At 41.2% G+C, this 27,126-nt stretch overlaps 1 protein-coding gene across 5 annotated transcripts in view; it reads right to left on the bottom strand.

Annotated features, from left to right (window-relative positions):
• The window catches only part of USP9X (ubiquitin specific peptidase 9 X-linked), a 136,800-nt gene that overhangs the window by 57,799 nt on the left and 51,875 nt on the right, over positions 1-27,126 (bottom strand). For 3 of the 5 annotated variants that reach the window (XM_083172633.1, XM_083172637.1, XM_083172634.1), the window contains exons 7-18: positions 23,249-23,364; positions 21,938-22,189; positions 20,562-20,700; positions 19,129-19,281; positions 17,449-17,553; positions 16,485-16,700; positions 16,085-16,221; positions 14,613-14,746; positions 11,576-11,663; positions 9,625-9,967; positions 4,885-4,980; positions 3,557-3,768 (exon numbers count right to left, since the gene is read on the bottom strand). In XM_083172633.1, coding sequence (XP_083028759.1) covers positions 3,557-3,768; positions 4,885-4,980; positions 9,625-9,967; positions 11,576-11,663; positions 14,613-14,746; positions 16,085-16,221; positions 16,485-16,700; positions 17,449-17,553; positions 19,129-19,281; positions 20,562-20,700; positions 21,938-22,189; positions 23,249-23,364 — 1,991 coding nt within the window. The remainder of the gene's footprint in view (positions 1-3,556; positions 3,769-4,884; positions 4,981-9,624; positions 9,968-11,575; positions 11,664-14,612; positions 14,747-16,084; positions 16,222-16,484; positions 16,701-17,448; positions 17,554-19,128; positions 19,282-20,561; positions 20,701-21,937; positions 22,190-23,248; positions 23,365-27,126) is intronic. The other 2 variants (XM_083172635.1, XM_083172638.1) reach the window with 1 other exon arrangement.

The following is a 27,126-nucleotide window of genomic DNA, read 5'->3' as shown; positions in this document are numbered from 1 at the left end:
GCAGGAAGGGGTTCAGTGACTTTAGATTCAGGATGGGTCTTACTGAGCCGTCTGGCTTCGGTACCAGGAATAAGTTGGAATAATATCCCTGGCCCTGCTCCGTGACTGGCACCGGTACAATTACCCGAGACTGAAGCAGCCTGGTAATGGCCCCCTGAAGGAGCACCTGATCTTCCTGGGATGCTGGAAGTGCCGACCTGAAGTATCGTCTGGGAGGGGGTTTGTCGAATTCCAGCTTGTAACCTAGAGAAATGAGACCTCTGGCCCAGGTATCCAGACCCGAGGCGTCCCACACATGGCTGAAATGCAACAATCGCGCTCCCACCGCGAGAGAGTCTCGTGGCGGGAAAACCCCGTCATGCTGCAGGCTTAGAGGAAGTCGCGGCATTTGGACGGTCCTGGGTGTTGGAGGTGTTAGGCTTCCTAAACTTGCCTCTCGTGCCCCTGCTGGCATTGGAGGCGCCCCTAGCCTTGGGGCGAAACCTGTTCCCACGAAAGGACTGCTGGGAAGCACCTGTGAAGGTACGCTTTGCAACCGTGGGGGCTGATGGAAGGAAGGTAGATTTTCCTGCCGTGGCTTTGGAAATCCAACCGTCTAATTCACTGCCAAACAGCCATTCTCCTGTAAAGGGAATACCCTCCACACTCTTCTTTGAGTCTACATCTGCAGACCACTGCCGCAGCCACAAGGCCCGTCTGGCTGACACCGCCATGGCTGAATTGCGCGCGTTAATTGCGCCCAATTCCTTTTGTGCCTCGCACAGGATTTTTGCGGTATCCTGAATGTGACGCAGGCTGTCCCCTATCTGGGCCACAGTCATGTCACCCAACAAGCCTTCCTGAATCTGGGTTGACCAGGTATGAATAGCCTTGGCCATCCAGCAGCTGGCTAAAACTGGACGCTGGGATGCCCCACTAGCCGTATATATGGACTTGAGGGTAGCTTCCAGCCTTCTGTCCGCCCCGTCCTTAAGGGTGGATACCCCTGGGACTGGTAACAACACCTTCTTAGAAAGGCGGGAAACAGAGGAGTCCACTACCGGTGGCTCCTCCCATTTCTTTCTGCCCAAAGGTTCAAAAGGATATGCATTTGTGAACCTTTTTGAAAGAGTAAACCTCTTATCAGGGTTTTGCCATGCAGCCCTGAAAGCAGTTTCTAACTCTGCCTGCTCAGGGAAGTACACTGGCTGTTTCTTCTGAGTCATGAAGAAAGGATCTCCTTCTGTGGATGCCTCTACAGGGAGATCTAAAACATCCCTAATGGCCCTGATAAGGGGCTCGGGACCATGTACTGCCGTCTCAGGAGCTGGTTCCTGCAGACCCTGCTCCTCACCCTCCTCCAATATGTCCTCATCGTCCTCATCTGTGTCAGGATCCATAGCAGTAGCCTGCCTCTTTTGAGGCTGTGCGGGCGGGGGAGGTACATTTTGGGTATGAAGAATATCCACCCTGGCAGATAACATGGACAATTCCCTCTGAACCCTCTGCGTTTGCTGAGTGTTAGTGGAAAGCTGTGAAGCCACAGAATCCAACAAGGTCTTTATGTTGGAGGCCCACGCAGGCTCCTGCTCGTCTGCCTGCGATTGCCCCGCAAGCTGTGGGGGAACCCCACTGATCTGGGTGTCAGCACTACTGGGCTGTGGTGACATACAAGCCTCACAAGTAACCTGGGACTGTGACTTGGGCACAAACTTGGTGCTACACACCATACAAGTGAACTTTTTCACCATGATGAGATAGTACTACAATGTCTGTAGTAACAAACACAACCCCCACGCAGTCACACACGTGCACACACTGCTGGATGTGTTTCCTCTGAGTGAAAAACAGACTATGTGCTTGCTTTATGCTGTGTCTGTAACTAAACAGTGGGGAAAAACAGAGCAATTGGGGAGCCAAGTGCACCCTTAACCTGAACTCACAGATCTGGGTGAGCTGGTAACGCTAAACACAGTGATATATAACCAACACAGTGTCTGACTAAGCTAGATAGCGCAGCAGCGCTAAATCGCTATAAAAACCTGCTGTCTCTGCCGTGCTGCAAGTACCCGGATCCACCACGCCAGTGAGGAGCCCTGTAATGGAGTCTGGCAGCGTGTGAAGAAGCAGGAAGTGACAGCGCGCGCCCAGCAGAGCTTGGTCCCGCTCTGAGTGAAGCCCCGCCCCCTTACACGGAGCTGGCGCTTACATATAATTATACTGACATTATTAAAGGTGTAAAATATATATATCATACATTATACCCTGAGGGGTGTCCCTGGTGGTCCAGCGGCAGCACCCCTATGCCAGTTATCAGACGCGGTGTTCACGCGGTCCCTGCTGGAGAGCCGCCATTACTAGCCGTCGTCTTGCCGCACCAGAAATGGCTGCGGGGACCCCTTGTGGGACCCCCAGCCTGTACTCACCACCGATGTCTTCAGACCTGTCAGGGGTGTGCGGCGGCTAGGGGACTTGCTCGCTACAGCGCAATGCTGTGCGGTGACAAGTCCCACGCAGGACTGGATTGTCCTGTAGCAGGGTCAGCTCTGCACCTGAAGAGGTCGGGGACTGACCCTTCCCCTGACACCCACGAAGCAGGACAGCTGTGTGGTCACTACAGCGCCCCAAAATAACAAACTTGAAAATAAATGTGGAAAAAAACTCTGGAGCATCCAGAAGCACTGCCTCTCCTGAGGCACATTTTTCAAAACTGACTAGTGGAGGGAGATTGAGGGGAGGAGCCAGTGCACCCACACTGAAAGTTCTTTTATGTGCCTGTCTCTCCTGCGGAGGTCTCAATCCCCATAGTAGTGAAGCCCAGTATCCCATTGGACGGTAGAGAAAAAAACAAAAACAAATGGATGATAAAGTTAGGTAATCAAACCAGTCAAGTAGTTCTATATAAAGTAGCAGCACAGCCATTGGAACACTCCTCAGTAGGGAAAATATGCTAAAGGAGAAAGGTGGCAAAGCTAGCTACAACCAAAGCTGCAGGGGAAAGAAAATGGGGGGGTTCGTAGGTTTGCATCCTAAACCTTCCTGTGAGGGAAGTTTCTGGCAAATGCAATTGCTTACCAGGTTACAGGGTTTGCTGCAAGTGGTGCTGCTCGTTCTTCTCAGCTGACATTAACCTACCTTTAAAAAAAACCTGCCTGAGAGGTTTTGGTGACTGACCCGCTTTTCTCAGTAGGACACCCTCCAAACCTCTCACGGATATTATATATAAAACCAACTAATCTAAACTAATTCCCCTGCCTTACTCTAAGCACTAAAGAAAAAAGGAGATATGGAGAGAAGTGGGGTAGAGTTTGTTTAGTGCCTTGCTCCTGTCCAAGCCTCCCCTACGAGTCAGCACTGCTGTGTACCCTAAATTAGATGTTTGTACATTAGTCCTAATAGATATACATTACATATATATGATTTGGTTGCCATCTAAGCACATATTGGAGTACCTCAATATATATTGTTTGTAAAGATTAGAAAGTAGTATCGCGCTGCCCCCAATAACCATAATGAGTATAACAAAGAAAAGCCTCTGCAAAACTTCAGTTCAGAGTTACTCTGCAGCAAAACTAACCTGGACATTGGAAGAATTGTCCTCTCTTCATGGTAGTCACTGTCACATTCGTTTATATATTCTTTGAGGACAGTCAAAACCCTGACCATTCTTATTGCTTCTTGCCTTGCACAATTAATACTGTCTTTGTCACCATCTAACACACATAATGTGTCATACGAGGCTTTCAAACGATCAAAGCAAGATTGAATGAAGTCCTCGTGTATCTCCACCTAGAGAAAAAAAAGTAAAATTAAATGAAATGCAAAAACAAAAATGTAAATTTCTGTTCAAACTTCTCATTTCCGCAACATTTCAGGGCTTGTTCTCATTATTTGCACATTAATAAATACATGAAGAACTTAAATAAATAGGTCAAGAAAGAACATTTAAAGAACTGCATTTTAAAATTTCAACAATGTGTAAAAAAAAAAAGTTAGAATTTTACAGGTGTTCTGCTTTGCCGCCAGTAAAGCAAACTGAATTCATAATTGAAACATATACCGCATGGAGAGACATGTCATACTTTCTTAAATTATGTTTTCTTAAATTTTCACCACCTTTCTCAGTGAATGTCTGGACAAGATCAAGTTTACTACTAAGTCTACAGTAATTTAGCATACAAAACAAAAAGGTTATAAAGGCAATAGGTAATACTAGCAGAACTGGTCATAAGGAAGATCAATTATTTGGCTATCCATTCTAAACTAGACTTGACTGATTGGATGCTAGGACTTATTCAAAAGGCTTTTTTCTCCTCCATGATGCAGTGATCACTATTAAGTCTAAGCCACTATTCTGTACAAGCCAAAACAAGCCATATCTACAGCAGTACCCTTGGCTGTGGCCTCCGGCTCATGAATAATTCTAAGGAGAAAACATTGCTACATCGTCAATCAAATTATACCGCATGCAGCCTCTTGCAGTGTAACTAAGGTTACATTGCTCTGATGTGAACCAGTCGGCCGCCGTATCGCTCTAATAGGAAGCGCTGTACCGGTTTACTAATGTCACAGAACTCCACTGCTTGAAAGATTTGTAAAAGAGGATTAGCTATGTACTTTTCCCCACTTGTACATCTTACAGTTCAATGTTGGTGCATGGCTGTCGAGCTGGCCCGACAGCCGTGACCCAGTCCCGCTCTTGGTCTGCTCGACCGAGAATTTGCAGACGGGATTCAATGTCCCGTCTGCAGTGAATCCTATTCGAAAATTAAAAAATACATGTTGGTTGTAAATATCAATGAGAATTGACATACATATGCATAACTTTTTTTTAGATTTAAAAAATTGTGCCAATAGAGGAAAGCTTGTTTTGAATCACCAGGAATGTACAATTTGCAAGTTTACCTGATTTACTTGTAACCTTGGACCAAGGTTGGTGTAGATTTCCTTGAGAAGATCTATTGCTCTGCTTGCAATGTCATCACTACCCTGAATTACAACCTACAATAAGACATAAAAAAAAAAAAACTCATAAGAAAATAGCTCTTATTTGGAAATCAGAATTGTATGCATTCAACTCAGTGGTTCCCAATCTCGGTCCTTAATGCATACAAACAGTCCAAGTATTAAGTTTAGCTATACTGTAGAACAGGTGAATTAGTTGGACCCTTTGTTATTTTGATGTAAGCACTTGCACTCAGACATGGATATCCTTAAAACCTCGACTGTTAGTGTGCCTTGCGGACAGAGGTTGGCAAACCCTGAAATAACAGGACCACATCAAAAAACATAAAAAGAATTAAAATAGATCACATGTAAACATGTGTTACAAAACTGTATACTGTAGTTTACTTAATTTTTCAGTTGCCGTCCTGAGCTTCTGTATAGTGCGTAAACAGTAACGCCCCATACACACTGGGCGATAAGTGACAGACATCGCTCATTTTAGCCATTCTGAGTGATATCGCTCATTTTAAAAATCGCTCAGTGAGTACGCACCTGCCAATGACCGAAACACACTCCCACGTGTCATTAACGACCTGTTCAGTCATCTGTGCATGCATCATGGCCCTCGTTAACAGTATGCTCCATCAGCAGGTGTGTAGGCACTTGCTGATGCTGGGACCCCGTTGCAGCCAACATTGAACACACTAGTGCAGTGGTTCCCAAACTGTGTGCCGTGGCTCCCTGGGGTGCCTCGGGACCCATGCAGGGGTGCCCTGGGTTGGTAGTCCAGGACCAACTCAAATTATCAATGGTTAATTATTTATGAGCAAAAGCAATGCTGGTGGCTGCCAATAATAAAATGTGTACAAACAGAAGCAAATCCTGTCCTTTACCACATACCTGACCCAAAGAATCACATATAAACCCAATCTAATACATTTATTTTTGGCCTAGGGGTGCCGTGAAAAAAATTGATGCTCTAGGGTGCCGTGATTCAAAAAAGATTGGGAACCCCTGCACTAGTGTGTACACACGTTGAGCATAAAATGTATTCAGAAACAATTTTCAAGTCTTGAAAATAACAAAATGCAAGATAAAAACATTCACACACTTTAGGGAGGCTAATCTATGAAAGCTTTATTTAGTAAATTTATCTTTGATGTCTCCATTTCATGATATTAAACCAACACTGTTGGCTAAATTGGAAGAATAAGGTGTGCCCAATGGAAAAGGAGACTACGGTTGTATGTAAAGAATATTTTAATTAAAGAATATTTAATTACAGTTCATGTGTAACATTACAACTACACATAATTGCCATTGACATTGATGCCGTGATCCCAGCATGTACAAAGGGAGTGGATGGCTTTAGTGCAGAAACTCCTGGGTTGCCGGCGGATCCAGTTTTCCATGGTGTCCTGCACTTCCTTGTCAGAGGTGAACCATTGACCTTTCAGTTTTGTTCTCATTACGTGATACAGTTTTCCAGTACATGGTTATCGAGAGGGTTCATAGAGTTAGCCCAACCCATACTTCTACTAGAACGCAACCTCAAATCATGCTTTTCCGCTACTTCAATTACCTCGATAAAGTGGAAACTCACCTATTTGTGGACTCTGAGATCGGTAATTTGGGCAGGTACTTTCTAGGTTACCTATACAGTTGTGCTCATAAGTTTGCATACCCTAGCAGAATTTTTGATTTTCTGGCCACTTGTCAGAGATTATGAATGATAACTCACAAACGTTTCTTTCACTCCTGGTTTGTGGTTGGGTGAAGCCATTTATTGTCAAACAACTGTGTTTACTCTTTAAATCATAAATGACAACAGAAACTACCCAAATGACCCTGATCAAAAGTTGACATACCCCAGTTCTTAATGGGTGTGGTATGATTCACCGACGGTCATTATTCCGAAGTCGGGATCCCGACTGCCTGGTCTCAGACAGCGTGGCCAGCGCAACAAAGCCCCTTGCGGGCTCGCTGCGCTCGCCACGCTGCGGGCACGGTGGCGAGCTACGCTCGCCACCTATTCTATTCTCCCTCTATGGGGGTCGTGGACCCCCACGAGGGAAAATAGCCAACGGCCGTCGGGAACCCGGCTGTCAGTGTTTTAACAGTCGGGATCCCGACATCAGGTTAATGACTGTCGGGATCCCGACTGTCGGTACCCCGTCCGGCAGCCGTTCTTAATACCATGGATTGCCCCCTTTAACATCAATGACAGCTTGAAGTCTTTTGTGGTAGTTGTGGATGAGGCTCTTTTTTTTCCCAGGATGTAAAGCTGCCCATTCTTTGCAAAAAGCCACCAGTTCCTGTAAATTCTTGGGCTGTCTTGCATGAACTGCATGTTTGAGATCTTCCCAGAGTGGTTCAATGATATTGAGGTCAGGAGAATGAGTTGGCCACTCCAGAACCTTCACTTTATTCTGCAATAACCAATGACAGGTCGACTTGGCCTTGTGTTTTGGATCATTGTCATGTTGGAACATCCAAGTACGTCCCATGCACAGCTTCTTGGCTGATGAGTGCAAATTTTCCTCCAGTATTTTCTGATAACATGCTGTATTCATCTTGCCATCAATTTTGACCAAGTTTCCAGTGCCTTTGTAGCGCACACATCCCCAAAACATCAGCGATCCCCCTCCGTGTTTCAAAGTAGGAATGGTGTACCTTTCATCATAGGCCTTGTTGACTCCTCTCCAAATGTAATGTCTATGGTTGTGGCCAAAAAAAATAATTTTGGTCTCATCACCCCAAATGACTTTGTTCCAGAAGTTTTGAGGCTTGTCTTTGTGGTATTTGGAGTATTGTAAGCGGGATGCTTTGTGGCATTTGCGTAGTAATGGATTTCTTCTGGCGACTCGACCATGCAGCCCATTTTTCTTCAAATGCCTCCTTATTGTGCATCTTGTAACAACCAGTTTTTCAGAGTCCTGTATTTCATTTGGTTATTTGAGGATTTTTCTTTGCATTCCTAACAATTTAGGCTCTTTATGGTTATGGCTATATTCAGCTTTTCCACTTGCCATTTGTTTATCTTATTATATTTTTATTTTCTTTTGTCTTTATATATAATGTGGAGGCGGTCTAATTTGTGATGTTTTTGACAATGGGGCTGGCCTGACAGGCTGGGCCTTCTTATGCTGGATAAATCTTATAGGGGTTAAGATTACAATTACTGTACATCAGAAGTCTGGCCTCAAGTGCATGCACTTGTGAGCCTCTTTATATTCTTTACCTTTGTTCTTTCATTTCTACAATTTATTCTTGTCTACTTCTGTTTTTCCCTTTTCTGTACTCCTCTATGTCCCTTTTCCTGTATTTTTAAGCCTTCTTGATCTGATTATTGTGGTGGGTGGGTGTATGGGGGCAGGTTGCCAATGTTTTCTCATTTCTAACCACTGGTTTCCTGAATGATGACTGACCTGCACATAAGAACCTGGAAAGCGGGGTGTCATTAATTCCCCAGCCAAACTGAGAACAATATTGATGTACTTAAAAGTAGTGTAAATTTCAATGTATACTCACACATAAAGATGTTTGTACCTCTATACATATGGTTGATTTTAGTTTATGATCCTAATCTGTGCTGTTTTAAATAGTGTTCTTCTAAACAATATACTTATTGGAGACACCCCTGAAGAAGTCCTAAGTAACTAAACACGTTAAGTGATTTTGAGAATATACGTGCAGAGTCAACTCCAACAAGGTTCACCCCCTACAGATAAATAAACTTTATTAATTTTGGATGTATTTATTTTTAATGTGTTATTAAGAAAACAAGTTTTTTTGATAACGGCTGATGTTATATCATCTCTTGGGTATATATGTGAAAAATAGGTCGTCAAGTAAGACGAGTTCACCAAATAGGTACTGATCAAACAGTAAACATTTAAAAGGCGCTCCCCTTACCATTCAAGTTTCATTTCTTTATCTAGTCTTTGTGGGCAAGGGATCTTATAGGGATTCAGCTTCCAATTTTATAGGTATAATCATTCAGTATATATATATATTTAGACCAATGATATTTTAGCACAATAAAAAGGTATTTTATTGGAATATATTTATCTCTATTAATCACACACACACATACACTTCTTGATCTACAGATCTCTAGATCACCACTCAACCTTTACTAGAATCAATCTCACTAAAAGTCTCCTGCGACATTCCTTAGAAAATGCACTAATGTCTATGGTACATACTAAGTACCCATACATACCACACTTTATAACCAGTGCTGAACAAAGTTACTCCTTACATAATGTAAGTTAGCATTCAATCATAGGAAATACCCTTTGCAACATTTAGAAATGTTTAATTGAATTACATCATTGCAATCAATATTTGTTAACGGTGTTAAAGCTAAAGATGAACGGTTTGGTACATTTCAGCTCATCTCTTTATGAAACTAATGGATAAACATTACCTTGTGCTAACTGGTCTAGCAGAGGAGAGGCAATGCACTGGATCTAACTAGAACCATCTGGTGTCATTTTGCATTATGCTAAGTGATAATGTTGTAGAAGTTCCTAGTTGTATATATACAGTCAAGTACTCTTCCATGACTTATTACTGTCCTTGTTTATGTTCTTAAATGTAAGCCCCAGTTTAGCATGAATATGCTCCTTGTTTGTTGTACAACTACTTGGAATTAAAATGCTAATCTTCAATTTGACAAATGGGTACACTCACCCTCCAAAGGTAATCAAGCCCTATCAGCTCCAAGTCATCCATCATGTAAGCCCGCCGCTTGGCTACAAGCTTTCCTTCTCGACAGTTCACAGCTTTGAAAAATCGTTCAAAACATTTCATGCCATTTTCTGTTAAGAGGGAGGGATCCAGCTGCAGCACATTGTTCTCAAAGAAGTCCTTATTAATGTCTGGATCTAGGTCTGGTTCATCGCCCATCAGCTTAGAGTACCACTTGAAACAGGCTTCACGATCGCAAAGGTAGGCTGCGTTCTCTGCTAAACATTTCCAAATCTGTTTTGCTTGAGGGGCACACAGCCAGAGCTGACCATCCTTCAATAAAAACCTGCATTACAAAGAAATAAAATCCCAAATAAATAAGTTAAATCACATTATTTATTTATTCGACAAAACTGAAATCTAACGCTCTGCACTTCTTGGCAACGCACAACATTACAATGCTACAAAAAGGCATGTAATGCAAAGTGAAACTAATCCGAAACATGATCAAAAATAGGTGCACATTGCAGATATACCTCAACAGGAAGTAAACACTAACAGAGGTCAAGTAGCGCTGCTAATGGATGTACCCTTATGAATTAAAATGTATTATAAAAAGGAGATGAAAAGAACACAAAGCAACTTAAAGGAGGAATATCAATTATTAAAACAGAAATATTTAGTTAGCACATTAGCATATACGTGCATTTCAGCAGAAATGCTGCAGAACTATTTTTGTGCAGCGTTTTAGGCAGGTGTGAAGAAAAAGTAAGAATACTTTAAAAACAGAAAAAAAAGTGTTAATTTTATATATATTAACAAAATTTAAGGTAAATGAAGCAAAATGTAAATCAAGTCAATATTTGGAGTGACCACCATTTGTCTTCAAAGGAGCAAAAATTATTCTAGGTAAACTTACACAAAAGTGAGGAAATTCGTAAGATTGCAGTCAGATGTACGATTGATCAGAAACGTGTGATAATCATAATTTTTACATGTAGGTAGAAACATAAATTAACTGAAAGAGGAACAGCTTGTAGGAGGGCTGAAAACTGGCTGAGGAACATATAAACTCTGAAAGTCATTATGCTTACTTCCCTTCGAAATAGGAAAAATGTTTGTTGCGAGTTGATGGCACTGCTAAAGAGAAACCAGTAAGAAACCAGTATCACGGCAGAAAGAGTCAGACTTCTGTCGATAACGGCCGTGGATTGTCGCGATCCAGGCCGCAGATCAGTCCACGGCCGTTTACGTGATCCAGGATTGAATACCCCCAAAATGTATATTATGTATATAAATATATTTCTGTAACTAAAAGCAGTCTGTTCGCCGAAGGGCTGGAGAGCGGTACAATAATGACTGTCTGCAGGCAACAGTGAAGAATAATTTAGGTTGATTGCAAGTTTCAGACTGCTTTTTCAGCAAATAGAGATCAGGATTTGGTCAGGATTAATGGTTACCCAAATGATGAGAAATACAAAGTACTTATCCATGATACATGACTGGCTCCAAATGAATTCTGCAGCACAACCTTAAATACACATCCAATGTCATTTAGAATGATCCTCAGTGTAAAAGATGAACAAGCAGTCCTGGAAGTGATGATCTGGTCCGAAGACAGCCCTGCTCTCAACATCAAGTCTGGGATTACCATGAAGAGACTGAATGATCTGAGCAGGTCTGCATCCACAGAAGTTCTGTGGTTAGTTCTCCAAGACTTTTGGAACAACCTGCTTGCAAAAACCATATGCAAGCGTATGCATGCTGTTTTGAAGGCAAAGGGTAGTCACACCAATCATGGATTTGATTCCGATGTCTCTTCTGTTCATTCACTTTGCATTTTTTTTAATTGATAAATTAATACCTATTTTTTAAAGCATACTTACATTTTTTCCACACCTGATTACATTTATTTTTTTACACAACACTGTAGTTGAGAAAAAACAAAAATTACCTCAGAAAATTTAGCCGTTCCTGGACTTCCTGTACATGACTGTAACGACTTCCAGGCCTTACAGTCTGTGGATCATACTCCCCATGTTCTGGAAAAAAAAAAAAAATTTCAATTACTATAAATCACCACTGCTTTAATTAAAGGTAAACAAATGCATTCATATGAGTCCTATACACAGAGACTGTTTTGGTCCAGAAAGTAATGACCTTTTATTGTTTTTTTTTCTACCCCACGCAGAACAGGCGCATGGCGGAGATGTAGATCAGGATGGGTGGAGGGGTGTGTCTCAGCTACACATTCCTGTTGGTGGCAGTTGTCTGTGAGCCTTTACAGTGTATGGATTGAGCTGTAAATAAAGTGTCCTTTTTATTTACCTCGGTCGATGTGCAATCAAGTTGTGCTAAACTTGGGAAAGTGGGTAGCAAGACCCTTGCCATGCTTCAAAAGGCTTTGGGAAAGAATCCTTGTCCAAGGTGCAAGTCACACATTGTTGCAGTTTAGGGAGTGTACCTGGAGTAGCCAGGTACAACGTGATAATGCTGCCTCAACCGCCCTACTGTCCGGATCTGGCCCCGGCTGACTTATATTCCCCTGGATCAAACGCAGCCTGAAAAGTCACTGTCTATGGTCTAAAAACAAAGTGGAAGCGGACATGATAAGAGCACTCAAGGACGTACCGATTAATGCCTGCCAAGAGGTGTACCAACTTTGGCAGACACCCTGGCAACAGTGTATTGATGCTCAAGAGTCATACTTTGAAGATGATTAAAGGGCCCCATACATCAGCAATTAATTGTGACAATTTTCAGATATGGAGAGGATTGCCACAATTAATTTTAGATGTGTGGGCTCCCTCTTTTGGCAATCCCAATCAAAATCGCCAATCGATTGCTTAATCAGGTTTTTAAACAGGTTTAATAATCTGGTATTATCTGCAGATCTTTTTTATATGTGTGGGCATTCCCAATTCGTCTTCTTCATCCATTTACATTATCAACAGCTGAAATGACAATCGATTGGGCAATTTCCAGATATGAAGATGCAATCTTTAGATGGAAAAATCTGCCGATCACTGAAATAAATCTGTAATGTGTGGGCAAAGTCAGATAGATTGTAAAATCCATTTATCGGGCCAAAAAATCCCTGTATCTGGAAATCCATAAATTGTGATTGCTGATGTATGGGGCCCTTAACCCTATGGGGGGTATTCAATGTTAGGCGTGCTCCCGCAGCCATCTCCCGATGGGGGAGATGGCTGTGGGGCCCTATTCAATGCTGTCTTCCCCGACAGCATTGAACAGGGGTTTTGCACAGAACGAGCCCGACAGCACAAGCTGTCAGGCTCGTTCTGCCGAGAAAAGCCGGAAATAGGCGAGTTCCTGGCCGGAGCTCGTCTATTTTCATCATCAACTCGCGGCCACGACCCCTTCTTGGCGCTCGGCGGCCGGGACATTGAATCCCGACTGCCGAGCTCCAGGCGAGCAAAACGAGAACGGGACATTGACATTGAATACCCCCCTTAGTATCTGAAAGGTCAATAAACAGCTTTTCCCGGATTTAAGCGTATTACTTTCAAGACTATCAATGAATGAATGCATGTATGTCTCTCTAAACCTATGGATTCAGTATTCAACATTACAATCAAAGATTAACAACTTTTTTCAATTACAATAATTAATATACAAAGACTGAGGCTACCTGGCCTCTGGATAAAGCAACATTAACATTTGAATGTGATTTACAGAGGATAATTCTATAAAAGCTGCATTAAAAATCAGGATCAACTCTAGCATGACCTGCTTTTTTATGAACTACCACGTGCTTGCATTACAGTAGATTGTAATGCTAAAAGCTTAGAGAGCATAGAAAACTAATTCAGAAGTCAAAACTAAAATGGGTTTAAAATCACCTTGTACTATACCCAAGCGAGGCAAAAAGCATATTATATACAATAGTAAAGATCTAAAATGACAGCTAGGAAAATTAAATTACATTTTCATGTAGACAATACCCGAAGTACTAATTCGAACAGAAGAAGTTAATATAATACTAATCACACTTTGGAGGCAGGCCTAATGAACTCAGAGGGGCAATTCAATTGTGCAACGAGAGCCAACAGGGAGCAATTAAGTTTTTCTGCCATAAAGGTGGGAATGCTGCCAACCTGCACTTTTCACATCACGCCCAGAACTTTATTTGGTTTTAGCAGTTTTACGCAGCTAAACCCAACACTTCTAGGAGCAATCCGCAAAATAACTGAATATTGTCCACAATTTCCCATCACTTGATTCATTCTCCCCAGGTAGTTGAAAAATATATATACAAATAGACATAAGCAACAAGTCTATAACAATGCCACACAGAACACACAATCCACTCCTGGGTTCTCTAAACAATAAAAAAAATATATATGTTAAGATTTCAATATATATATGAAATAATGGACTAACAAAGGCTGTGAATATAGATCACAATATTAAGGTGTCCACACATTAGGCTGATTTGTACTAACTAAGGACAAGTCGGCCCGATATCCCCAGAGCTCCCTAAGATTTGGCACTTCATGTGGCAATTTTTTTACATGTTATAACTTGCATGCAATTTATCACCTGTAAGCCCGGAGAGCGGCAGGCGGAGTGCTGTTGAATTGAAATATCCAATTCAAAAGACTGGGCGGCTGCTGATTGGCTGAGAGAGCGCTCTCTCATCTTTTGAACTTGATTTTTCCATTCTCGCCACACCATATTGGATGTTATACATTACTGGTGCTTAGCACCCGGGCTGTGCTGCAGACCGTCTGCCCCAAGACTCCGCCCACACATTGGATCTAACCAAATGTCATACATTTGCGATTTGAACCAGTTCTACAGCTCGATACCCCTTAATCTGAAGAAAATTAGGCCCAAATCGCATAGAACAGACAGAGTTTATACATCAATAGTTAATATAATAATGAAATAATTTAAAATAAGTAGGTTTTACTTTAAATATGATGGTAAAAGGAAGCGTAAGGACTCCAATACAATATTTAGGTTACCTTTGGAGTATTGCCGCATGCTGTCCATGTAGGAAGAAAGATTTTCAGCCACTAAAGTGACAAGGGCATGATTATGCTGGAGTTGGTTAATTAAATCATGGCGGTAGAAAACATGAGGGCTGCGCTGTGTCTGACTAAAATGAGAAAGAACAGATATTATGTAAACTAAAAAAAAACTGTGACTGCAGCTCACATTACAAAAAGGTATTTAAGAAAACAAAATCAGGAATTTTATGTTAGTAAACCACTTTTTAACAAAGATTCCCAAACTCAGGGCACCCTAACATTCCAGGTTTTAAAGATAACCAAGCTTGGTAATAGGGAACTTAATAAGCACCACAGTGCCTTGAGAACCACCACACTAACTTGATGCAGAACTAAATAAAAATAAAGCAATTGTGCACCACTAAATTATTTTATCAAGAGCAAATATAGAGCTGGATTCAAAGATGGACACAGAATACACAGCCCTTGTGCCATAATATGCCAATGCCACAGGCAGCATTTTCAGCTTCAGAAATCCATAGGTTATTAACATACTGGGAAATTTAAGCTATTAGGGCCAGTTAAGCTGCATCCAAGGATTCAGCCATTGACTCCAGCACACCCAATGGATGCCCGTTTTCTGGGACTCTTGCCGATGCTGCCAGCAACGTGTACTTCTTCATGCTACAGAATGTGGGGCACTACAAGCAATGCTTCAGAAAGGCATCTGCACAGATCTGACACAACCGGAGAAACGTTAGTTTACATACACCTATTAATCAGGCCCATCGAGTCATTTTCCAGAAGCTCTTCTTCTGTAGCCATTGCTACACTTTACAACGATAAATACATCTGATGCGTCGATTCTATTAGGTGCGCATGATTTGCGAAAACGTGAATCATGGCATGGATGCCCATACTGGTGGACGGATATAGCCTAAAAGCGCTTGCACCTCCATTGGGTTGCGAGCAATTTTAAGTGAATTCGGCCGAGTGAAGGGTTCGAGAGAATCTTAATAGGTGTGTCATTGCCAGCGTTTAAACACAATGGAATGGCACCTCGCACCCTTCATGCTTATAAGATTGAGCTGTTAGTCTACTAACAATAGAGCAGAACAATAAAATAAAATATAATATAATATATATATAACATTGCAGAATTCATATAAATCAGAATTTAAATTTTTCATGCAGGAGACATGACAGACAGCACAAATAGTTGGCTATGCACAAATCATTTAAAGAATGAAGATGGGAACAAATTGCCCATCGCACCAATCAGCTTCTGAAAAACATTTTTTTAAATTGGTTGCTATAGGCAACTTCTCCACTCTTTGAGGCTTGATACATTCCTCCAAGCAATCCAAGTTAAGTCCCTAAAGCCAATTATAAAACCTAAACACGTTAATGTCAAAAACCTAGAACTAAATTTTTGGCTTCATAACAAATTTATGCATCTTGCTTAAAAGTTTAATTTGGAATCCTACCTTAAATTTTGTGGTGCTTCACCAAACAAACTACAGATTTCTCTAATTTGCTTCAATGCTGGAATGACCCACTTGTCATTTGTACGCAGTTCTTCTATAAAGCGATCTATCCACTGAATTTTCTGCGTGTCTCGATCCTAAAACAAGGAAATGAGAGAAGAATATTTTTCGAGGGAAAAAAAAAAAAAATCTTTCCTGCAATCAAGTTCTACTTGTCAGCAAATATTATAGATACAATAATTGCCACATTAAAGACATGGTGATGAATACAATACAAAAGATACATAGTTCCTATGGTAAAGCCTTATTTATTTAGCAACCTAGACAAAAAATGTAAAATGCCATTAGTACTGTTAAACCCAACCCAGGAAAAACACCCAAAATATAAAAATGAACCTACTTTACTAACCTGCGAGCAGCTATAATCCAAAATTTTAATGTGGGCACTCAAGGCTTGGTCCATTATATCAACCGGTACATCATCACTGTGAGCTAAATTCCACAAAAGGTTCAAAACTTTATGAGCCATTACGCCATCTTTGTCATCTTCTGCTAGTCGCCGTATCAACTCCAGCAGCTTTTCCCGTTGTTTTTTACTTGCGTTTGTCCAACTGGCCTAAAAAATAAAAAAAAAGTTGACAGAACTGAAAGTTAGCTAAATATATGTACTATAAAAAAAAATTAATTGGGGAGAGTGTAAAATAAATATTTGCAAAGTCTCTTTTGGAGTTATTTTTACTAATATTTGAAGGCAGAGACTGGTACAGCCTAATCAATAGCATTTTTTTAAATGCGTCAGCTGCAAAAATATTTACAGACAATGAGCACACAAATACAATAGTAAAATAAGCCGTGAAATATTTTTTTAAATCACAATCATGATAAATTTGATGAATAAAGCTAACCAATTTTTCATTTAGGAATACAATGGGCAGTATTCAATGGTTTTTGTGAGCTGTAACGGCTCACACAGTCAGTATTTAACTGACCCTACTGCACACACCGTTTCCACCTTGCTAGGTTTTTACAGTGACGTGGAAACGGCGTGTGCGGCCACCAAAACAGTGAGGCTCGTGGCTAAATGCAGCGGGCTGCCTGCATTAGCCGCGAACCTCACAGTTTGGGGGAATCCTCGCTGTCCTCCCCCAGAACATTGAATACGGGGAGTGACAGGCACGGAGGTCAGTTTTAAGAGAGGGTCGCCTGTTTTCGGTGATCCTCGACGTTTAACCCCATCGCTGACTGCATTGAATACAGCCCAAAGATTGCTAGACGAATCATAAACAGTTCCAACCTACTTAAAAATCAAAACAAATATTAAAACATAATAAATATGATTGAAGCTTTTATATAAAAGCATATACCTTAAAGCAATCAAATAGATGGTCAAGTTGTTCTGGGGAAAAATCCCATGCTAGTTTTGCAAGTAAATCATGGACATTTTTTACAATGGCTTCATGTTTTCCTGCCTGCAAAGGAAAAGCAACACAATGCATACTTAATATGTGCAAAGATAATCATATAAATTACATAACTTGCTACAAGGGATTATTGGTCAGTAGGCCCCCTTTATGTATAGAAATAATCTGTTTTATGAAATGAAATATTTTATTATTGTACACAACTACAATTTAGAATTACTTTAAGGGGAGCAAACACAAGTGTTTCTTTTGATACCAAAGTTCAATATATAGGTTTTCATTTATTGAAGTTAAAAAATAAAATTTAAAAGTGCCTTTTAAATAAATGTTTTTTTGGGGATTCATTTGCTAGAAGCCTTCAGAAAATGATTTCACAACCAAAACGGATACCGTATTTTTCACTCTTTAAGACACACCTAGTTTTAGAGGAGGAATTAGGTGCTTCTTATAGAGCGAAAAATATGGGGAAAAAATATTCTGCACTGGTGGCCTCAGCAATTGCTGCAACCTGCACCCACTGGTATGTGGGGGGGAGGAGACATATTGTAGGGAGATTTCTCTCCCAATAGGAGCAGGCTGCGGTGGGTGCAGCTAAAATATGTAATCTACCTCCAGCAGCCACAAACATAGAAGCCAGCACCTATGGGGAGAGACTTCTTCCTGTGTGCACATTGTCATTTGCCCTCATGTCCACTCCTCCTCACAAGGGTTATCAGTGGCCGGAGAGGGGAACCAAGTTAGCATCTGACCTAAGGCCCCCGACGTGTGCCTCCAACTAGGCAGTGTATGGGTTCATACCTGTTCAGCCCACCAGCATTGGTCGGCAGGTCAGCCTGAATCAAGGGTGGCAGGTCTCAGTGCAGAGCTGCTGTGTCTTCCGCTTGCCGGCGGCAGAAGTTGAAGCATGGGTCTGTGGTGGCGCCACTGGCCAAGAAAGCATGGGACATTGGTGGTGCCGCTGACGGGGGACCACAGGACAAACGGCACAACCGGTCAGGAAACAATGTAACATATGGGCGCACTGACGGGGAGGCATAGGACCCCAGTGGGTGGGAGTTTGGGACATATCTGTGCAGCTGAAGGGGGAGCATAGGGCGGTAGTGCCACTGCCCGCGGCAATAGATAAAAAAAAAAAAAAAAAAAAAAAAAAAACTTTTCCCAGCTAGGACCTCGGGCCCCCATAGCAATTGCATCCCCTGCATAGTTACGCCACTGGCGAATGTGATATGATCAGCAGGGTTCCTGCGGCAGATGGGAACTAGTAGCGCTACCAGTTCCCATCTGCTGCAGGGACCCAGCCGATGATATCCCATCTGCCGAACGGACCCATAGCACACTGCATGAACCCCGCTCCCCGGATGCTGCTGACAAGTACCAGTGGGGGGGGGGGGGCGCTCTGCTGCAGCACCAGCATCCAGGAGTTTATTTGCAGGGTTTTTCAGTATTCGCTCCATAAGACGCACACACTTTTCCCCCACTTTTTTGGGGAGAAAAAGTGCGGAAAACACAGTAAGTTAGAATAAATACGACTGCCACTTGATCGAGAAGCAAGCAGGAACCTAACTCTAGAATTCCTAAAAAATATCAGAAAAAAAAAAAAGGGGAAGAAAACCAGTGAATCACCTGTGCTGCCCAAATGTTGTCTAGATCCTGCAGCGTTAGGGCTTTTTCTTTGATAACAAACCTAAGAATTTTTTCTAATTTTTCCACATACTGCGGTTGATGAAGGCTATCACGTAAAACAATTGATAGGATATTGTTCTGTTGGATCCATTCCTAAAATGATATTGCATGAACACAAAGAAAAAAAAACAAGACGTTCTTAATCTCAAAGTCATTAAAAAAAAATACATAACAAAATGTTAAGCAAACATTTAAGTTAGCCACATTGATTTTTCCAGACTTGAGACTATCCGCTTTCAGAACAGCTGTTTAACAATCAAGTTGTTTGCAACTACAAAAACATATACAGATGGAGCAGCTCTCATTTTAGCTGCTCCTGGTGATAGAATTGCCATCTGACAACTGTTTCTCAGCCACCAGAAAAGCACACCCGTCCTCCACCATAGCTGCCTGCACTCCCCCACTAACCCTGCCAGTCTCCCTGAAGCGGAGATGGGCAGGGAATATACGCTCCACGCCACCATGTGACAGGGATGCGTGTGAGCGTGAGACTCTTACGCAGCCCCATCCGATGGAGCGCCTCTTTGCCAGCTCAGGGAATTTGGCGATTCCTTAAGCTGGCTGGGAGGCGCTCCATCTGTATGAACAAATAATAAGATTAGAAAAATACCCAGGTCCACCAACCCAGCATTATTAAGGGTTTTACCCGAATCGGACTCAGGTTGCTGGGCAGTGTAAACGGGTAACCGGGGGTGGAGCGACAAGGGTCTCATTTACACTATAGGGTGGAGGCAGCTTATGCTCCAAGCGCTGCCTCCTCCCCTTCCCCCCGATGAAGCTCCACCCCATGTAACATCAGTGATCTGGCTTATTGCTAGGTCGCTGAGAGGTGCTTCAGCTCGCAAATGCCGGGTCGCTCCAGGGATGGACCCGTGTCCAAATACCTGATGCAACTTGGCATTTGCGATGTGAAAGGGGTATAACCCGGGTTCAACCAACCCAGGATTTGAACCAGCGTTAAAAGAAGGGTTCAACCCAGGTCATTGTGTAGTTAAAGCTAAATACCCGGGATATTCGACCTGGGTTTGTGAAAAAGGATGTTGATTTGCTGGTTCTGTTGCCATGATACCAGCCTGAGCACATGTGCATTTCCGGTACGGAGCACACTGTATTCAGAGACCACTATATTATTACCAGAGTATAGCTATTTTCTACACTTTGCTCTTTAAGAATGGCTAACTAGAGCAGTGAAGATGTGAGGGAGCAGCTGCGGATCAGGGTTCAGGAAGAATCACAGGCTGAATCAATACAGTGAAAACAATCATGTGCTCTGGCATGTCAGCCATGAATGTTGCACTGCTCAGAGCAATAGTCAATACGATGGAATATAAAAACCAGAAAATGATATTTCATTTCTGTCTGTCGTTACTTACTGCCATACGTTCTGCAGTCAGCCACTCCTCCTCCTCTGGATTGCCATGTCTGTGTGTATAGTACGATACACTTGATATAACTTTGTTCACTTCATTAAGTGCATTCATTTTTCCATTAAATGAAGAAATTTGTAACAACCTAGAAAATAATCATTTTAAAGCAGAATTAGTTTCTTCAGAAAAGCAACTTTTCATGACAAAATAAGAGTGTAAGAGACCACTGGGTAGAATAATAAAAAACGAACAGGAGTACTTTTTTCTACTGTATGTTCTCCATTTTTACAGAGAGAGAGAAAGAAAAAGTAGTGACACTCTGTTGGGTCACTCTTATTTAACAAAAAAGTCTTTATTTAAAAGATATACATTTTATGGTTACACATTGAAAGGACATGTTTTTGACAAACAGTCTCAGTTGACATAACATATTATAGGAGTAATAGTACAAAAACTCAAGGAATAATATAGGTTATAAAAACAATTAAACAGCACGATCATGCAAAAACATATACAAAGTGTTCCAGCCAGTGTGTTGTTCTCAATAAGGGATTGTATTAAACCTGTTAATCATTGCTATACAGTGGCTGTATTTTATTAAGCAAATAATATACATTTAGGTCTAAAAATATTAATAAAAAAATGGATTTAAGGTTTTTTCCGGACAAGGAAAAACAGAGATGGTGAAAATCTATAGATAGCAAGTAATTACAATTGGGGTACCACATAAGAAATCTTCATACATCTTTAAGATTCTGTACAAGGGTAGCACAATGGCAATGAGGGATCCATTAGGTTCCTAAGATTATAGGATAAGTCAAATGTATATGATGTATCAGGGGAGAGAGATCACCAGGAGGAGAAAACAAGAAAATAAAAACTTGCTTTTCCATGTTCTGTTTCTACGGCTTATCCATGTGCTACAATGGAACAGTGAATGAATGAGTGAGGGTACAGAAAACAGGGTCCAAGTTTGAGTGAAGAACAGAGCAGTATATGGGATCTGCTGTTGTGTATTGGAGCCAGTGTGAGACCTGGCTCCAATATGCAACAGTAGTGACTAGTGCTCATTCTAGCACCCTCCATCTTTGAACACCCATGCAGTCCTCTTCACTGCCTGGAGTGTCGCTGTCTGCTGTGGTGTTTGTAGCACAGGTCTGGTTTGCATATCAGTGCTGATATACAGACCACACTGTGCTAGAAGCACTAAAGCAGACAGCGACACCCCAGGCAGGGAAGAGGAACTGCATGGGTTTTTTAAGATGGCGAGTGATAGAATGAACACTAAAAAAGCAGATCCCTTATACTGATCAAGTCAAAAATCTTTAAGCATGAGGCTTTTATAGCCAGATTAGAGTATGAATATATAAACAAATACATACCTAAGTATCATTTTAAGTCTAAAAATCTCTAAATTTTTGACAGTTTCCTCTTGCCCAGGAACTCGGGAAGCTAAGTTTTTAAGGGATTTTATTATCATGGACAGAGCATCATTTTTGGCTTCATTCTTTGCTTCTTTTTTCAACTCCTCGTCAGTTAGATTTTCTAGAAACTGAGGAACCATTTCTATAATTGGAAGAAAATACTTCTTGACTGTGTGGAGAGTTAAAAAATCATAGCATTGTCCAAATGGCCTAAAAGGGAAAAAAAATAAAAATAAAACATTAATACAACCTCAAATAAAACATTTTTGAGGCAGCTACAAAAGTGTGTCTGGAACTCCCACATACCGCCTGCTTCCTGGTGAAGAGGGCAGGATAAGGAGATTATAATGGGGATTTGCAGCTTTCATTCAAAGTAATGGAATGGCTTTATGTGAATTTGCAGAATTTATCCGCACCCCTTTCCTGTGGACATTAATCACCACCACTGGCAGTGGCAAACCGTGTCCTCTCTGGGATTGTTCATTAGAACAAACTTCAAAATTAGCAAGTATGGTGTTTTATCACATCACATGACACATGCCTACATTTTTAAATTAAAAAAACTTTTCTATATCTATATTGTCTGCAGATTTTGAGGTAACCCATTCCATTTTATATGCCATCTGACAGTTCAGATTCAAAAAGAAAAAGCTACATTAGTGTGGATTTAAAAAACAAAATTAATATCTTACGTTAAAACATCTTTGGAGCCAAAGCAGGCTCCCATCTAGCACTGTATATGAAATCATGAATATGACAAAGTGAAAATGAAAGCCAATGTACTGGAATACATACGGATCTCTGGTCTGGATGCGTCGGTTAGAAGAGCAACCGCTGTAACTCGATGGTCAGAATCCCAACAAGGGCTCGGTAAGTATACGGACCCTCTCCCTCTAAAAGTGCGTACACACGGGGCGATATATCACCGAGCGATATATCGTTCAATGCCCCCTTTCCATCGGCGACCAGAGGTAATCAGCTGGTCGCACTGCGGCCAGCAATTAGAACGGGGCAGAAAACGGGAGCACGCACCCGGTTATTTATCGCTGGGGCACACTCCCATCACTGGCAATATTAGCAAACATCGCTGCCGTGTGTACACGGCTTACTCCCCCCCTACTAAATGCCTAATCCAGTATAAAATCAAAGAATAAAAATGTCCCCCTTAGTATATTCGTGTTTTGTTCAGTGGTAAAGTAGAATAAGCCTCGTCTTTAATTACATGGCACAATTTTAAATATCAAACAAATATAATTATTTGCAACTTACTTTATGAGAGCAGCAATGATTTGAACATTCAATGCAGAGCCATTCATAAATCGATCATGCAGGATCTGAAACCCATTTAATGCTCCAAATTTGTTTATAAGGTCTACTAACCAACCCTGCAAATGAAAGAGCAAACACATTATTCAATTAAGTTAGTTCTTGCAAACCGACATACTTCCATTATCTTCTATGAAGTACGTCTGAATATAAGCCTATACCAATTTTTTTTTTTTTTGGACAGTAACAGGCTTGTCAATTGATACACACATAGATTGCTTAAATGCAGGATCACTGTAGCCTTCTCCAAGAAACGTCTAGAGAAACTGATTAAATTTAAAAATCAAATTATAAACGCAACTATAAATAAAGAACAGTCACTCTTTGGGCGTATAGGTTTTTCTAAAATGTTTGCTGTTCCTACCAGAAGATAGGAGGAAGGTGTTACCTCTCCCACAAATATGGAAGCCTCCATCATGAAGGCCTGACTAAAATTAACATTTGCGCAACTGCACTACTCGTATGTGGTCTTACGCCACTTGTATGCTGTGAAGTATTTTAAGCAGAACACCACAGATTGCGCCAGTATTGACTACTGTGGTATGCAGCCATCTTCTACATCTACCGAGAGCTGTAATTCGCACCAGCTGCTATTTAGCAAAGATAAACCAGATTTTCAAAACCTTTTCACACATTACAACATTGTTTCTTGGTACTATATAGTCTTGGGTTGGGTCCCAATAACACAAGCGATCTGAATAGTCACACCAAAATTGAATCTTCATGTAGAAGAAAATCACTGTACAGTACATGGAACACTGACAATTATTCTCCTAGGTAACTAAAAAATCCCTTATAAATAAATGGATTGAAAAAAAAAAAAAACCCAAGAAGAGTGACAAGTGATCAGATGCAGAAATAAAAAATCACATTGAACAAGAGATTACAGTACTGTATAGTTACGGACATAAGAGGGTTGCATGTATTTTTCTACAATAGAGTTAGGACATGCCTACAAACAAATACAGAAAAAGTCAATCCCAAGGCGCAAAAATTCTCTACTTCAGCCGGGTCCGAAAGATCGGGATCACCACTCAATCCCTGGTTTGGCTGGTTGTTTCGGAACAAATGGACCAAGGGCGATGTAGAGTCGATTTCACACAATTGAGTCCCACCTCCGTTTGAAATCCGTACGGTGTATTTATATAGAAAAGAAAGAATACAATGTATGAATTCTCTCTTAGTTATACTTGGGACACAGAGAAGGGTATATATCCCAAATGCGTACCTCACTCACGCAAGAAGTAGGGGTGTGGGTGTATAAAGGTTTCTTTACCACACACTCAGGGTCCACCACATGTGATTGAGCCGCACTCAGAATAACTGCGTACCAGTACTCACTGATGGAATAGATGTTAACCTCACATAAAGGTATCTTTTTTTCATAAAGGTATCTTTTTTTTTTAGTGACTATTTCAGAGTCGCTCCAAACCAGATTTTCCCTCAACACCGATGTTGATATGTAAAACAGAGGAATGGGTCATATGTAGATTTATTTGTGAAAGAACCGTGTTTTTCCACTAACAAAGGGGTGGGATCTCTGATGCGTACCGTACTCACAGTAAAAAAACCTATACCAGATGTGTAGCGGTTTCTTTGAATCAGGCATCCAGGGTCACCACAAGTGTATAAAGTCACTTTCAAATTGTAAGCATACCATACTCACAAGGACAATAATGGATATAAGTATATAAGGGTATCTTTTCCTAGTCCTCATTAAAACTTCCCAGGCTTAAAACGATCTCTCATCTCAGTAGAGGAGAATCTACTGTATGCTGTGGTGACTTGGAGTGTGTCTTATATCGGTAACCAGTCTGGGGTGAATGGCCATTGCCCCATACACAGGAGTTCTTTTCCTTTTGAATACCATGCTGAGATGAGAGATCGTTTTAAGCCTGGGAAGTTTTAATGAGGACTATGAAAAGATACCCTTATATACTTATATCCATTATTGTCCTTGTGAGTATGGTATGCTTACAAATTTGAAAGTGACTTTATACACTTGTGGTGACCCTGGATGCCCGATTAAAAGAAACCGCTACACATCTGGTATAGATTTTTTTGCTGTGAGTACGGTACGCATCAGAGATCCCACCCCTTTGTTAGTGGAAAAACACGGTTCTTTCACAAATAAATCTACATATGACCCATTCCTCTGTTTTTACATATCAACATCGGTGTTGAGGGAAAATCTGGTTTGGAGCGACTCTGAAATAGACACTCAAAATAAAAAGATACCTTTATGTGAGGTTAACATCTGTTCCATCAGTGAGTACTGGTACGCAGTTATTCTGAGTGCGGCTCAATCACATGTGGTGGACCCTGAGTGTGTGGTAAAGAAACCTTTATACACCCACACCCCTACTTCTTGCGTGAGTGAGGTACGCATTTGGGATATATACCCTTCTCTGTGTCCCAAGTATAACTAAGAGAGAATTCATACATTGTATTCTTTCTTTTCTATATAAATACACTGTACGGATTTCAAACGGAGGTGGGACTCAATTGTGTGAAATCGACTCTACATCGCCCTTGGTCCATTTCTTAGGACATGCCTTATTATTCCCCACAACTAGCTTTACAGGTAAGGTGAAAATAAAGTATATAATTTACTATATAATATTATATAATTTTAGCCGAAAAAAGGGTTCCAGGCGGCTGACAGAAAATGTCTAGTCAGACAGTCAATAGACATTGACAAAACTAACACATGTAAAATGTTGACATGAAAACTCAATGTGTACATGGATGAAACGCGTAAAGTGTGTGACGGTCCCGTTTGACATTTCTGGTTGTCGATCCTCCTCCCTGGATATCTGGACCCTCGAGCCGGCACTTGGTCTCCAGTGATCTCCCTCTACTCCAGCATTGGTGAGAAGCCAGGTTTTGAGGAGTTGCCCAGCAGTTATTGCCTTTGGGACATTTTCTATGCTTTTATTATCCTGTTCTATGTGAGTGCATTTTTTAAATAAATTCTGTTTATCAGTTGAACGTATTGCAAGAATTGTCTTCCCACTTTGTGGTCTCCTTGACATCCTAATTAAAAAAACGATATTTGGATGCCGTGGAGGTCACTTCTTATTTCAGAATACTACCATATCCCAAGTGGTGATGAAAGTATTGAATGAAGAGCCCAGCTGTAATTGCCGTGGGAATTTTCTAAAGTGCGCTTTATATACCGCCTGTTTGTGAGTGCATCTTGTTGAATAAATAATTTTGCCAACTCTTAAAGAAATATTTCACCAATTGTTGTTGTATCATCTCCAAAAATCACTCCAAATTTGGAGTCTTTTTGGGACTGTTTTTCAGATAACCAGAGGACTATTTATATGGGAGAACAGCCAACTGTTCATTTCTGAAGTTATGTATATCATTCCATATTGAATTTTTTAGTGTTGAGATAGATATATATATATATATATATATATAACATTTTAGAGAGAAGTAGGCACTCACCAGCACTGAGATTGTGCAAAAGCAAATAAGTTTTTCAAATCATCAGGACATCAAGGAAGTCGACGTTTCGGCCCTCAACAGGGGCCTTTGTCAAGACCAAACACACGGATACAGCAGCAGACAAAGTGCTGTATCCGTGTGTTTGGTCTTGACAAAGGCCCCTGTTGAGGGCCGAAACGTCGACTTCCTTGATGTCCTGATGATTTGACGAATAAAAACTTATTTGCTTTTGCACAATCTCAGTGCTGGTGAGTGCCTACTTCTCTCTAAAATGTTATTACTGGGATGGATAATCCTCTAAAGCGGAGCACCACCCTGTGTCTTCTTTAAATGGACTGAGTGCGGTTCCTTCTCCAATGTGTGTG

The sequence above is a fragment of the Crinia signifera genome, chromosome 2 (genome assembly GCF_055691185.1).
Source record: "Crinia signifera chromosome 2, ASM5569118v1, whole genome shotgun sequence".
NCBI classification, from domain to species: Eukaryota; Metazoa; Chordata; class Amphibia; order Anura; family Myobatrachidae; genus Crinia; species Crinia signifera.
Note: the sequence above shows the minus strand (reverse complement) of the source record. Positions and strands in the feature narration are given on the sequence as shown.